The sequence below is a fragment of the Pleurodeles waltl genome, chromosome 5, assembly GCF_031143425.1.
Source record: "Pleurodeles waltl isolate 20211129_DDA chromosome 5, aPleWal1.hap1.20221129, whole genome shotgun sequence".
In the NCBI taxonomy this organism is placed as follows: Eukaryota; Metazoa; Chordata; class Amphibia; order Caudata; family Salamandridae; genus Pleurodeles; species Pleurodeles waltl.
This window is the reverse complement of record NC_090444.1, coordinates 906,055,256-906,071,331: the sequence shown is the minus strand read 5'-3', so window position 1 is coordinate 906,071,331 and position 16,076 is coordinate 906,055,256. Positions and strand designations below refer to the sequence as shown.

The 16,076-nt window shown below is 45.1% G+C and overlaps 1 protein-coding gene across 3 annotated transcripts in view; it reads right to left on the bottom strand.

The window, feature by feature from the left end:
• The window catches only part of TTC13 (tetratricopeptide repeat domain 13), an 815,569-nt gene that overhangs the window by 231,796 nt on the left and 567,697 nt on the right, over positions 1 to 16,076 (bottom strand). For all 3 annotated transcript variants that reach the window (XM_069235032.1, XM_069235030.1, XM_069235031.1), the window contains exon 19: positions 9,363 to 9,498. In XM_069235032.1, the coding sequence (XP_069091133.1) occupies positions 9,363 to 9,498 (136 nt within the window). The remainder of the gene's footprint in view (positions 1 to 9,362; positions 9,499 to 16,076) is intronic.

Here is a 16,076-nt window from a genome sequence, read left to right as displayed (position 1 = left end):
CATATCCAACAAAGAGTTGAACGTCCAACCGTAAATCTTTAGTACGATTGAGATAGAACGCCAATGCTCTTTTTGCATCCAGATGGTGGAGTCTCTCTTCCTCATGAAAAGGATGTGGAGGTGCGTAAAAATTAGGCAAGGTGATGGACTGGCCTACATGAAAAGGTGTAACGACTCTGGGAAGGAAGGAAGCTTTAGTGCGTAACACCACTTTGTCAGGGTGCACAGACAAATTTGGGGGCTTGAAAGAAAGAGCCTAAAGCTCAAGTAATGTCAACAAGAAAAACAGTCTTGAAAGTAAGGAGCTGTAAGGGACAATTATACATTAGCTCAAAGGGAGTCCACATTAAGTAAATAAGCACAAGACTGATGTCCCACTGACGCATGATAAACGGAGTGGGAGGAAACAAATGGGTGGGACCCTTAAGGAATCGAATAACAACAGGAGACTCAAAGAGTGAAGGCTGATCAGGCAACCTAAGAAAGGCTGAAATAGCCGATAAATAACCTTTAAGGGTGCCCAAAGCAGAGCCCTGCTGGGCTAAAGAGAGAATGAACAAAAGAACCTCAGAAAGAGGGGCAGAGGGGATCAACAGATTTGTTGATACACCATGCCACAAATTTATGCCAACGACAGGCGTATAACGTTTTGGTGGAGGGACGCCTGGCTGGCTGCCACATTGTATTTTCAGTGGGTCCAGCTTTAAGGCAATACGAACAGATGTCCCATCCTCATTTAGCCCATTCCATTATTCCGGGACAGGAGTCTTTGCTAAGAAACTACCTAGTTTACTTCAGGACAATCATGTATCCCCAACCAGTCATTCCATGTGCCAAGCGGTGTGTAGTATTCAATTAGTTAGTTCAGGGTGCTATTCACAATGGCACATTTGAAGATAAATGTCATCTGTCAGATCTCCTGTTTTCCTGAGAAGCAGTCCAAGTTTTTAATATAGCCCCTTTTAGAAATGGGGTCTCTAGTTAGCAGTGGTTTGCATCACGTCCAAGTAGGGACCCTCACTAGTCAGGGTAGGGGAGTCACACAGCTAAGATAACACCTGGTCACCCCCTTGGTAGCTTGGCACAAACTGTCTCGTTTATCTCAGAGGAAATGTGTAAAGTATTTGTACACATACACACACGGACACACACAGACACATGCACACACAGACACACACATGCACACACAGACACACACAAACACAGAGTAACACAGTGAAAACACCACAGAAGGACTCCATACCAGGTTAGAAAAATAGGCATTATTTATCCGAGTATAACAAGACCAAAATGACAAAAATCCAAACTACACAAATAAAGATATGATTTTTTTAAAGATTAAACCTTAGTAAAGAGCTTAGAAAACACAATTGTTCCAACTGGGGCTATCACAAAGTCTTGTCTGAGTTGTTCCCGACAGTCTGACGTCATTTGTGAGGGAGTGTGGGCCGGTCATGGAGTCGCACAGACCCCAGGTACAGTACTTTTGAAAACGACGAGGAAACAAAGACATTGCACTGAGTCGGGGAGGTGAGGCTTGGCTGGAGCTGGTGTGGTGTCGGTTCGTTACTGCTATAACGTTTTGGTGGAGGGATGCCTGGCTGCTAAGATAGCATAAGAGACCTGGAAGGTCAAAAGCGATCAAGTGCCACCGCTGAATATTCAAGCATGAAGGCAGAGATTGGACAGGTTTGGGTGGAGAACCGTCCCCTGCTGCTGCAACAGAAGATCCTCCTGAAGGGGCAGTCTGAGTGGAGGATCGGTGGCGTGCTCAATAGGTCTGCATACCATACTCTCCGTGCCCAGTCCGGAGCCACCATGATGACTTGGGCCAGGTCATTCCTGATCTTCTTGAGAACTCTGGGCAGAAGTGGTATAGGCATAAAGGAGGCTGGAGTTCCACTCGAAATGAAGAGTCTCCGAGCGAGTGCCGCCTTGGAAACTCCAGTGCGCGAAACAGCTGACATTGCACATTCTCTACAGAGGCGAACAGATCTAACCAAGGATCCCCCACTGCTGAAAAAGACCTTGCTCCACCTCCAGATGGAGACCCCACAAGTGATTGGCTATGCATCGACGGGTGAGTTTGTCTGCTCTCGCGTTCAGAGAGCCCGCCAGATGTTGAACCAACAGGGTAATGTCCTGATGAGTCAGCCATGTCCAAAGGCGCAGTGCCTCCTGACAAAGGGTTCAGGACCCTACTCCGTCCTGTTTGTTGCAGTACCACATGGCGGTAGTGTTGTACGTGAACACTTGCACTACTTTCCCTTTGAGAGAGGGAAGAAATGCTTTCAACCAAAGTACGATTGCCTCGAGCTTCAGAAGATTGATATGGAGCCCAGACACCGCTGGAGACCAGAGGCCTCTGATCTCTGCCTCTCCCATGTGGTCAACCAATCCCAGAAGTGATGCATCCGTTACTATGGATAGAACTGGTTGGGGAAGGGAGAGAGATCTGCCGTTGACCCAATGCTGATTCAAAAGTCACCACTGCTGGACTTTCGCAGACCCCTCAGAGATCTGGACCATGTCAGAGAGAACTCCCTGATGCTGTACCTCCTGGAACTTCAGGTTCCACTGCAGAGCCCGCATATGTCATCTCGCACTAGTAGGATGCAGGAGGCAATGAGGCCCAGCAGCCTCAGAGTCAGTCTCACTGAAACCCAAGATAGAGGCTGAAAGATCGGAGTCATAGCCTGAATATCCTGGACTCGCTTTTCAGGAGGATAGGCCCGATACTGCACTGTGTCCAGAACATCTCCGATGAAAGGGAGCATCTGAGAGGGAGTCTGGTGTGACTTCAGCACGTTTATAGAGAACCTCAGCATGTGCAGGAGTTTTGCTGTAGTCTAAAGGTGGGAGACAACTTTCTGGGGTGAGTCCGCCTCTTCAACAGCCAGTCGTCGAGGTAGGGGAAGACAAACCCAGATGGGCTGCAACCACAGCCATCACTTTCGTGAACACACCAGGTGCGCTGGTAACGAAGAAGGGGAGCGCGGTAAATTGAAAATGCTCGTGACTTACCACGAATCGTAGGTAACGTCTGTGGGCGGGTAGGATGGGAATATGGAAATAAGCATCCTGCAAGTTCAACGCTACCATCTAGTCTTCTGGGTCTAGGGCAGACAGGATCTGAGGCAGGGTGAGCATTTTGAATTTCTCCTTCTTGAGGAAGAGACTGAGGTCCAGAAGGTCTAGGCTAGGTCGTAGCCCTTGTCTTTTTTGGGCACCAGATAGTAGCAGATAGTAGCAGGAATAACAACCACAACCTACTGGCTGCCACATTGTATTTTCAGTGGGTCCAGCTTTAAGGCAATACGAACAGATGTCCTATCCTCATTTAGCCCATTCCATTATTCCGGGACAGGAGTCTTTGCTAAGAAACTGCCTAGTTTACTTCAGGACAATCATGTATCCCCAACCAGTCATTCCATGTGCCAAGCGGCGTGTAGTATTCAATTAGTTAGTTCAGGGTGCTATTCACAATGGCACATTTGAAGATAAATGTCATCTGTCAGATCTCCCGTTTTCCTGAGAAGCAGTCCAAGTTTTTAATATAGCCCCTTTTAGAAATGGGGTCTCTAGTTAGCAGTGGTTTGCAACACATCCAAGTAGGGACCCACACTCTAGTCAGGGTAGGGGAGTCACACAGCTAAGATAACACCTGGTCACCCCCTTGGTAGCTTGGCACGAACCTGTCTCGTTTATCTCAGAGGAAATGTGTAAAGTATTTGTACACATACACACACACACGGACACACACAGACACATGCGCACACACACACACACACACACACACACAGAGTAACACAGTGAAAACACCACAGAAGGACTCCATACCAGGTTTGAAAAATAGCCATTATTTATCTGAGTATAACAAGACCAAAATGACAAAAATCCAAACTACACAATTAAAGATATGATTTTTTTAAAGATTAAACCTTAGTAAAAAGCTTAGAAAACACAATTGTTCCAACTGGGGCTATCACAAAGTCATCTCTGAGTTGTTCCCAACAGTCTGACGTCATTTGTGAGGGAGTGTGGGCCGGTCACGGAGTCGCACAGACCCCAGGTACAGTACTTTTGAAAACGATGAGGAAACAAAGACATTGCACTGAGTCAGGGAGGTGAGGCTTGGCTGGAGCTGGTGCGGTGTCGGTTCGTTACTGCTACCAGGGAGGTGAGGCGTCTGCTCCTTTAAGGCTAGGGAGGGGAGGTGATGCATCGGTTCCTTACTGTTGCAAAGGAGGTGATGTGGCATTGGTGGCGAGGCATTGGTTCATTACGACCCGGCAGGGTCAATGAATCCAGCAGGTCTAGATGCAAGGCGTCAACTCTGCACTGTTGCAATCATACCATGGGGCCCAGGTGCTCAGGCGGAATCGGGTGTCATGGGCTTCAGTGACACGGCACTCGGGACTCACACTGGCAGAGGCGCTGCGCTAACATTGGGCCTGCATCCATCGGTCGTTGCACTCAGCGAAGGCCACGGCTCTGGTGCAGGCAGTGGTGCAGATTTGGATAAAGACGCCGGTTCCAAAGTCTCTCTGGAGTCGATGTACTTGGTTTCTTCTTGGTTGCACCCAAACTCCCACCTAAGGGCCCAGGAACTGGATTTGGCACCACTTGACAATTCAGGACTCTGTAAGAGAGCCCAGGTGCTGGCAGATTTCTCTGATGTCCCTGAGACTTCTCAACAGGTGGCAAGCTCCGTCCAAGCCCTTGGAGAATCTTCACAAGCAGGATGTAGAATGCAAAATCCACCCCTTTCACTCCCAGGACAGAAGCAGCAAGCAGCTAGCTAGCACAGCAAAGCACCAGACAGACCAGCAGTCCTCCTTACAGCATCCACCTCTTCTTCCTCGCAAAATGTCCTCAGTGCAGAAGGATTCTAACTCTGTGGTGTCAGCGGTCCATTACTTATACCCATTTATTCTTTGAAGCAGGCAAACATCAAAGAGAAGTCTTTGTAGTGCACAAGATCCTGCCTTTCCCTGCCCTGACCTAGAGACACTCCAAGAGGTTGGAGATTGCTTTGTGTGAGGACAGGCAACGCCTTATTCAAGTGCAAGTGCCAGCTCCTCCCACCACTATAGCATTAAATGCAGGGTACACCTCAGCTCTCTTTGGATGACTGTCTAGTGTGAATTCACAAACAGCCCAACTGTCCTCCAAACATGTATTCCACAGACAGGCATAGGCACAGAGTGGTTAAGCAAGAAAATGCCCACTTTCTAAAAGTGGCATTTTCAAACTTACAATTCAAAAAACAACCTCACCAAAAGTTTTATTTTTAAACTGTGAGTTCAGAGACCCCAAACTCCACATCTCTATCTCCCCTCAATGGGAAAATACACTTAAGATATTTCAAGGCATCCCCAATGTTACCCTATGGGAGAGATAGTGCTTGCAATCATGAAAACGGAATTTAGCAGTATTTCACTATCAGGGCACGTAAAACACAATAGTACATGTCCTACCTTTTAAATACACTGCACCCTGCCCATGAGGTTGCCTTGGGTCTACTTTAGAGGTGACTTAAATGTAGTAAAAGGGAAGGTCTGGGACTGGCAACTGGGTACACTTGCCAGGTCGAACAGGCAGTTCAAAACTGCCCACACAGACACTGCAGTGATAGGTCTGAGGCATGTTTGCAGGGCTAGTCATGTGGGTGGCACACTCAGTGCTGCAGGCCCACTAGTAGCAATTGATATACAGGCCCTGTGCATGCATATTGCACTTTAGTAGGGGCTTTCTAGTAAATCAAATATGCCAATCATGGACAAACCAATCGCCAATAAAATTTAGACAGGGAGCACTTGCACTTTAGCACTGGTCAGCAGTGGTAAAGTGTCCTGAGTCCTAAAGCCAACAAGAAAAGGTCAGAAAAATAGGAGGACAAAGGAAAAAAAGTTTGGGGGTAACCATGCAAAACGGTCCAGATCCAACAGCCCCAAGTGTGTTGTACCAGCCCCAGTCTCTTTGGAAATGTTGGTGAAATATCTACCTTGAAGATATTTCACACTTTTAGAAAACTCAATAAAGAGATGGCATTCTTGTAAAAGCAGCTTGATGTTTTGCAGTTGTGAAAACACGTTACCTCTATCTGCACATTACTTCTTATGGGCTTAGCAAATGGACTTACAACACAGCATTATCTGAGGTTTAAACAGACAGTGGTCCAATGGCATGCAACTAAATAAGATGCAATTAGAAATGAAAAGCAATGGCTTCCTCGAGGCCAGGAATATTTTGTGTGGAATGGTGTGCCATGAACTGTGTGTAGTAGCAGTAGAACTCCTTTTTGTACAGAAAGCTTTTGCCCAAGCCAGCCAACAAAACACAAGAATCCTATCAGTTCTACAACTACATGTGAGGCTTTCTGAAGTAATTTGTGAGTTGCAGATCTGCCGAAGGGTAGTGTCACAGTCTCCCACAAAGACAAGAGACATTAATCCTATGACTGATTTGGACTGACCTCTTCCAGACGGCAGTGGCACAGTACAATATTACAGACTGAAAATGGGAACATTCCCACTTTTGCAAGATACAAGTTGTGTTCCTACCTGAAAGAAACAATGATGAGAAAAACGTTAGGTAATGGGAGCTAAATTGGATTTAATATTTTCAGTAGATTTTAAAAACAAACTAGGTTTTGCTAGTCACCTCCTCTTCCGAGAAATAGGAGTATATGTTCTGTGGCACCAACAGTACTTCAACAAAAACAAAGGAAGCCTCATAAAGCTTCACTAACACGTAAGCATCTACATTATGTAGCTCCTAATGCAGAAGGAGAATGTGCTTCTCTGGAATACTAACTGCCTTTGGCTTCAAAATAGGAACTTGAATAGTGTTCTCATACGTTATAGATGGAAACTACTCCCATGTATCAGAGCTTAGAATCAAAGGTGCTACTATATCCCATGACTGGGAGCTGTCTGCTGACCAACAGTCTGTTTTGAAATCTCCTGCATGTGCTCAAGCATTTCTAGTATCAAGACACCTGGGACAGGAAATTGTTTCTTCATAAAATCAGGCAGGTACTGGCTGGATGCTAAAAAATGACCTTCTTTCTTCTTTGAATAAAAAAAGAACTAAAAGGGTGATGGGGACATTTAATGAAGTTCAATTAAGATATTAGTCAGACGTTGTGTTTTTGAGACTGACTACGGGGTCTAAGGCATCCTTTCTGGACAATTTTGATTACGCCTTCAAAGCATTTGGAAACTATTTTATTATTATTTCTGACCGTTAAATGTAGCTGGGCCTTAGAGAAAGGTAATTCCAAAAAAGCTGGCCCATGAAGTATTTACGATTATCAAACACTGGAGAATGTGGAGTTGACTCTAATCATGGAAGACAGCTGGAACTTAATGTCCAATCTATAGTTCTCCTTCATTGATTTGATTTAAATTTATAAAGCACAACAATTACCCATAGGCATCAAGGCGCTGTAGTCCTGAGCCTCCAGTAATAAATTAGTGTCATAAACTATAATTTGATTATAGAATGAGCTACTTAAAATGCAAAAAGCCAGATCTTAAGTTCCCTTCTAAAAGGTAAATGCTCAGAGATCGCAGTCAGAAACTAGGGAAGCGATTGAAAAGGCTCGGTCTCCCTATCCCTTCTTCCCAACTCTGGGCACGGTGACCAAACTGATATGTCCCGAGTAGGGGTTTCCACCTGGTATATACCGGTGAAACATATCTTTAATCCCAGCACGACTGTCATGGTAGAGCGCTTTATGCACAATACAAGTAAGTCTTGAACATAACCTGCTTTCCGACAGAGAGCCAGTGCAACTCACCCAGCTCAGCGGCAGCTAACTGGTACTTGGGAATATCCATAACCATTTTTGCAAGTGCATTATGTACAATCTACAGCTTTGAAAAGGTTCTAGTGCTGGAATCCAAGTAAAGGGAGTTACAATAATCCAATCTAGGCATGACTAAATCTAGCGCAACCTGTGTTTGCGCTGGTACAGAAAGGAATGGAAAAACGTTCTTTAGCCTCCTTGTAAGCCAAAAGCCGGTTGCCACACTGCAATTGGCCTGATCATTCACAGATAGCTCAGTGTCCGTTCCTACGTTCCTCCCAGGTCACCCTTGAAGCAGTCCCCAAGATTCGGAAAATTACAGGAGGAGGAAGATCCTTCTCCTACCTAGCAGCCCGGACATGGAACACACTTCCCCTCTAGCTCAGACAGGCTGCATCACTAAAGCAGTTCAAGACCTGGCTTTTAGACTGAGTAGCACACCTTCTTTCAGCGCCTTGAGACCCTATGGGTGATTAGCCGAGCTTTACAAACCCTTGATTGATTGTCTCATTGATTAGATGCATCACACTTCGATGCTGCGATAAGAAAGAGTACATCCAATTCTTGATTTAATCACTTCAACATGGTGGTATTTTTGTCCCCAAGCAAAAAATAAATCTGGCCAAGGTAGATTCTGGGCATGCCTTCAATGGGTAGAATTTTTAGCTGTTTAGAGGCTCAAAATTCTACAAACATAACAAAATGTCAGAAATATAGACAATACAAAGCAAATAACAATTTACCAAATTTGCAATCCAAAGTTGGAAGTTTCTAAAACAATAAACAAATAAAATAGGTGAAATGGGGGAAATCGGCATTAGTTAACTGAAGGCTACAGCTGCAAAAACAGAGACCAGAGACTCGACTGAGACGTTTATTTAGAGGGTTGCTTTACTATGTAAGAAGGCTATTATGAAGACCACACCTACCCAGATCCAACTGCATTTTTGCATTAATTGATCAAGGCCCTAACTTCTCAGAGTGGCCACTGATACACAGTGTCTAGGTTTGTGTTAGAAAGTTTTTGTTTCTATTATGTCTTTTGTTTGATACCCACTTAGCCATGATTTATTATTTAGATACTCATTATAATATTGTTTTGCTTTTCAGATATTACAAGAAGTTGAAAAATTGTGCTCCATTATATTTATTCTCATTGTAGTTTGCGTGTGACATTGTTTTTATTGGTACTTGTTATTACTGGTCTACTTAATTCATTTCATATTTTCTTCCTATGATTTGGAAGATTTTGTTGCTTTATTTTTTCTTGTAACCTTTTATCAATCTAAATTAAAGTATTAAACTAAAAATAAAAGGTGTGAGAGCACAGCAAACAAGGTAACACGTATTGCTTCGTTATGACTTAATGCCATGGGCCAATTACAGTAATGCAATGTCAATATACAATTTTAAACCAAACGTACTCACAAGTAGTAGTCACTGAAGAATGTGTAGAAATTAACTGTATTTTATCAAATGCTTACAATAGCATGCCTCAAGCAGAAAGGAATTCATGCCTCAAAGAATAGTTTAGTCAAGTACCTACCCCTAATTCAGTAGACAAGATTAAAACTTTTCCTTTTGCAGTTAAATCCTTATAAAGCGCTTCAATTTCAGCATGGTAAAGCTGTGTTCTCTCTTCTGTTGTTTGCGTCTCAACTGAAAACAGTATATTTCCAACTCTGAAAAAAATAATCATTAAACATTTAACAGTTTTCGAAGAAAAATTTAGCTCTCTTCAATACCAGTCTTTCTAGTGGAAACTCTATGTAGCTGCAGATTCCTCACCTTTTCAGTATTCCCCAGGCATCAGATTGGATCCAGAAACTTTTCAATAGTACATTGGCACGCATTCAGGATGATGCCGTGGGGCTCCGCACTGATGGTATTGCACTACAGAAATGATGAGCCGGGCCCATATAGGCATCATTCTTGTATGCTCATTTCAGTTGCATAAGTGGCTGTCTGCCATAGGCAGTGGAAGTAGGGGTGCTGGAGCACCCAAAGAATAAAAATGCTGGAGAAACATGAAGGTGAGTAATACAGATGCCTTTAAATTTTGTTTTTATCTTCTCACATTTGCTATGCGTTTAACAACAGAGGTCAAATGCCAGTGTATGTCTTTTGTCAATTTGCTGCTTATTTTTTTTAATATGGAGACTGGAGTTTACTTTTCTTTCTCCAGCTGCAAAGTTAGCACATTTTGTATGGTGAACTATCTGATAATGTTCCTGGCTACAGGGAGTGTGAAAGGAAAGGCTGTAGGATATCAGTGTTTTCTGCTAACAAATAGCAACATTTAAATATCTATAAATGGACCTTACAAATATTTCAAAACATAGTGTGCAAAATAACAATTGACTGGGATGTGACCGTGAGCAATTACTAATGGGTGAGATTAATTTAAGATTTCGTGGTTCACTTTTTGCATATTTTAGCCAAAGCCTAGCAGATCCTAATGCAGGGTATGGTTCACCAGTAGATGGTTCTCCTCTGCACAGCCTTGCTTTGTTTGGCTTGGGTGAACACCAATAAGAGCTGATCATCCATTTAGTTTTCGTCGGTACAATCTATGGAGAAAATCAGTGCAATGAAATCTCTCCTCCTCCTTAGTGGGGTGAGGCAGGGCATAGTACACCGGCAGGGTGATCATTTGGCAGACGTGGAACAGTGTCACAACTTTAGGAAGAAAGGATGCCCTAGTCCGCAGAAGTTAGGAAAGCACAAAACAAGCATTTGTTTTATACTTCTGAAGCATGATGGAAATAAAAATTTTAATAGGATCATAACAGATCAAGGAACTTTACTTGGTGATAGGCAAATGATAAATATTTAATGAAACAACCCCGACACATTATCGTTTGTGCATTGTACACTTTTATAAGTAGAACTGCATATCTGTGCAAGTTTAGTGACCATTTCAATGGAAAATGTCCTTTCTGTATAGGACAGTACTGTGATACATCATTAGTAATATATTTGCACCAGTGTGCTACAAAATGCACCAGAAAGTACATACTACACTTTTACCTCTCTCCTGAATGGGCTGACTAATTTGTTATACTTGTTCTTTGTGTGAGGCTTGACATTTTCACAGTCCCCGACTTTGATGGCAGGACCCCCAACTCTGATAATTTGTCTAGCATCACTGCTGTCTGGACCCAGGTACACAGCCACAAGAGTGAATTGGTCAAGAGCAGTGTGCAGATTCCTAGAGTGGGGATCTTATTAAACAGCCAATCAAAGAACAGGGAGGATTGGAGGGTTTGTGAGGAATCCGTGGCTATACAGTTTCTCTACCAGAAAAAGCGTTACAGAACGTAAATAACTTGTTCTTCTAATAGACACTTCTAGTTGCAGATTCTTTAACTTTTGAATAGATACCAAAGCAGGGTGGACCTATAATGGACTCAAACCAGAACGTCCTGCAGAGCTGAGCAGCCAAAGTGCCCTTCTCGGCGAACCTGGTTATCCAGGAAATAGTGCTTCATGAACTTCTGGAGGGATGCCCAAGTAGCTGTCCAGCATAGACAGGCACTCGGCACGCTATTGCAGTGGTAGCAGCTTTGATCCAGGCAGAATAAGCACATAGTCCTAGTAGACGCTGCTTTTTAGCTAAAGCGGACAAACTGAGGAGACATGATGTGCAAAATAACAATGGATTGGGATGCGACTGTGAGCAATTACTAATAGATTAGATTAATTCAAGCATTTCATGGTTTACTTTTTGCATATTTTTGCCAAAGCCTAGCAGAGTACGGTTCAGCAGTGGATGGTTCTTTTCTGCACAGCTTTGCTTTTTTTTTTTTTTTTTGCTTTGGTGAACACCACAAAAAAACTAATCATCCACCCACTTTTCTGTTGGGATCCAAGCAATGAAGTCTCTCCTCCTCCTAAGAGGCCTTGGAGGGGTTAGGCAGAGCATAGCACACTAGCAGGGTGATGATTTGGCATTCTTGGAACAGTGTCACAACTTTAGGAAGAAAGGATGCCCTAGTCTGCAAAATTAGTTTGCCTGGGAAAAAGGAAGTGTATGGTGGATCAATACAAAGAGCTGGTAGCTCACCTACAAGCTGTGCCAAGGTGTTTGTGACAAGCAACTCTGTCTTGATAGTAAGAAGCTTTAAATGGCAGCTGTGAAGCAGCTGCACTGCACATCAAATAGGTAAGGTCCGGATTAAGGTCCCATTGAGGCATCACAAAAAGAGATGGGGAAACATATGTTTGAGCCCTTTAAAAAAAACACATCACAACTGGTGACTTAAACAAGGAGGGCTGATCTGGCAACTGCAAGAAGGCTGAAACCAGTCTTGGCAGGCAAGAGACAAAACAAACAATAAATCAACAGATAACATGGTCTGCAGGGGGACAATCTGATATGTGCCGCACCAAACCACAAATCTGTCCTAACAACAGGTGTACACATTTTTCGTCAGAGGACGCCTGGCTGCCAAAATGATATCAACCCCCTCCAGGGGAAGGTCGAAGGTGGTCAGCTGTCACTGCTTGGTATCCAAGCATTAAGGCTCAGATTGAGAAGGAATGGGTGCAGAACCATGCCCTGCTGTTGAAACCGCAGGTCCTCCTGGAAGGGCAGCCTGATCTGAGGACAGATGCTCAAGCTCTGGATATCAAACTCTTCCTGCCCAAACTGAAGCCACTAGGATGACTTGGGTTCGGTCTGGCTTAGTCTTCTTGAGAACCTGGTGAAGGAGTGGTATTGGCGGGAAGGCATACAGGAGTCCAGAGTTCCTATCGAGGTTGAACATGTCTCCAAGAGAAAGATGCATTGGAAACTCAAACTCGCAAAAGTACTGACAATGCGCCTTCTTGGCTATTGCCAGCAGATCTAGCCAAGATTCTCCCCATTTGTTGAAGAGACTTTACACTACTGCCAGGTGTAGTTGCCACTCATGCTCAGTTAGGTGTCAACAGCTGAGCTCGTAAGCCCTGGCCTTCAAAGATCCTGTCAGGTGGTTCACCACCAGGAAAGTCCCTTGGTGATCTAGCCATTTCAGGAGGCACAAGGGCTGCACAAACAGGGTCCATGACCTCTCCTGATCCTGTGGTTGCAATACCAGATGGCGGTGGGGTTGTCCGTGAGCACCTCTGCACCAACCTCCCTTTGATGGGCGGAGGAAGGCTTTCCACGTCAACCACATAGCCCTCAGCTCCAGAAGACTGATATGGCGCTGAGACTGCCGAGACTGGAAACCAAATGTCCCTGATCATCACCACTCCCAAGTAGTTGCACCAAGCCAAAAGTGAGACATCCTTTACCACTGTCAGCTCTGTGTGTGGAAGGGAGAGGGGTCTGCCACTGACTTAATCGGGGACTAGCAACCTCCATTGTAGATCTTTTGCAGTCTCCTTCAAAATCTGAACAGGATCGGAGATATTCCCTTGATGTTAGGCCCACTGCGACTTCAGATCCAACTGCAGAGCCCTAATATGCTACGACATGCCATCAGCACCAGTAGCCTTAGAGTCTACCTCAAGAAAATCCAGGACCAGTTCTAAAAGATTGGGCTCATTGCCTGCATGTCCTGCACAGTGCCCAAACTGTCTAAAATGAAAGGGAGAGTCTGAAAAGGAGTCAGGTGTGATTTCGGCACATTGGTACTGAAACTCAAGATGACAGGAGGTTTGCCGTAGTCTGGAAATGGCTGATAAAAGCCTGGCCTGGACCCACCTGCAACAGCTTGTCACAGTGGTAAGGGAAGAATGGCACCCTGACCTCCAACAACTTTCGTGAACACCTGAGAGGCGCTGCTCCTGCCCCACCACAAACCACAGGTAGCACCAGTGGGCCTTGGTTGGTAAACAGGCGAACATTTCAAGTTCTTCTTTTCTGAGGGCATTTTAAGGGCAAAGGTCTAAAATAGGCTGCACAGTTCTATTTTTCTTGGGCACCAGAAAGTAGCAGGGATAACAACCACCCTCTCTATAACTCCTTTGGCTTGCCGCAATATGGAGAGCTGGTCCTCTGTCAGTCGCTGGGGAGATGGCAGAAGGTGCACCAGGAATGAAAGGAAGGGTAACCCATGCAGATGATCTGTAGAACCCACCTGTCCAAAGTTATGTCCTGACATCCCAAGTGAGTCTGTGAATTCTGCCTTCTGCAGGGTGGCTGTGCTCCCATAACGACATGCTAAAGAGGTCTGGGAGATGGGGCTGTAGGGGAAGTGGTAGACTGGACAGCCCATTTACCTTGGTCACAGGGGTGGTGGGCGTCTCAGCCCTAATGATGAAACCGGATAGGACACCTCAGCCAAACCCATGAAAGGAGCAGTGGAATTGCTACGGTTGCTAAGGTGTGGCAGGAAGGTTCAAAGAGCAAGCAATAGCCCTGCTCCTCTTAAAACGCTCTACAGCAGATTCAGCCTTGAACCTGAACTGGCAAGTCCCGCCAAAGGGCATGTCCATTAGGGAGGACTGGACTTCGCCAGAGAACCCAGTCTAAATCAGCCACTTATGGCAGGGAATAGCAACACTAATGCTAATGGCCCGCACAATGGAATCAGTGGTGTTCAAGCCATAACGAATCTGGCTGCATCATGACCATTCTGAAGCATCTGAGCTAACAGGTCGGAGGTAATCTGGCACACCAAGGAGGACCTGTGCTACCAAATCCCAAAGAGTGTGGCAGTTACGTCAAAACAAGCAGCTGGCGTGAACAGATCATAGAGCTAGACTGGTTGACGAAGAAAACATGTTTGCCAAATGGTTCCACCCACTTAGATTCCCTGTTGAGTGAGTGGTAGGAAATGTGTTGCCATTATATTCGCCCATGGAGGCTTGCACCACTAAGCTCAGGGGTGAAGAGTGGTGCAAGAGAAAAGCAGCATCATCTGGAGTGGGGCAATGGCACCTGGCAATTTGTCGACTGATTGCGAGGTCAGAACAAGGCCCAAACCCCAATGAGGTATCCATTAATGACTTGTTAAATGGAAGAAGAGTCTCAGAAGATGTATACCCTGCTTGGAGGACTTCGGTCAATACATTTGTTTTATCCTTCAAGGTGCAGTCTAGAAATGAAGTACTTCAGCCACCCTATGCATTACCATGGTGTAGGAAGTGTTTCTGGGGAGGCACTGAGACCACTAGCTTCTTGTAAGTCCTTGTACCAATTATCATCCTGGTAGGGCTCGGTGAGCTCATCACCAGGTCACAGTCATTGACAGAGTCCGTTCCAAAAAGGCAATGCAGTGTATGCTGCCTCTTGTGGATGTGTGGAGCTGGTAAATTTAGTGAAAGAAGTGGTGCCTTAATCACAATCTGGTGCAAACTTTGTTGTGGTCAGATCGGTGTTGATGTTGAAGAAAACTATCAGCTCCTCCTCCTCTTCCTCCAGCGCTGATGGTGTCGGTATCAGTGTCAAAGTACACAGGGTTAGTAGCATAGTTCATGGAGGCAGAAGTGGGGTCAGAACTTGAGCCAGAGGCAAGATGGGCTTCGAGGGCCCAACTGTTGCGGAGGTGAAACAGCTGGAGGTATTGCAGATGGGAAGCCTCTAGCCTACTTGAGACCTGAAGGAGCGCCAGAGGGAGTCTGTAAGGATCTGAAGAGCTGAAGCATGGCTGTTCAGAACTCTATGATCTAACAAGGCATGGCCTTCAGCCCTGGAAACTCAAGCTAAGCCAGGACAGTTGCGGGATCAGGTCCGACTTCGGAAGCGAGACAGAGAAGAGTGGCCCCACCCCAGCAACTGCTCATGCAAATGCGAGTGACATGAGGGAAAGGAATCACCGTTCAATTTCTTATGCTTCCATGTGATTTACTGGAGGATTTGGTTTATGAGGAAGACCGGCTTCTTTAGTGACTCCGGGAGTGGGAACAGGACTGGCACTGAACTTTGGATGCAGCAGAGACTTAAAACAGCCAACATGAGTGGTCTTTTTGTGCCTGCCCATGTAAAGTTTCACCTTGTGGTCTCTGATGGTCTTCGGGTTCAGCAATGCACAGTTGCTGTAGGCTGTGGTCCCATCCCAGACACTACAGATGTATCTGGTGGGGATCTGTCAAAGACATTTGTTTGCGAGAGTCACTACAGTGCTTGAAACCTGTTTTTTGGGGGGGCAACATGCATTGCACACTGAAGAAATTTCGAGGTAAATGTATCCGAGACACACAAACAGAGCTCTGGATCTTCGCCTGGAGAGTAGAAGCGGAAAAAAAGGAACTGATGTCAATGTGTAGAGGTGGTGCGCTTATGTGCCCCACATGTTTCTATAGTGGAATGCAGTCAGTGTGAAGCTGC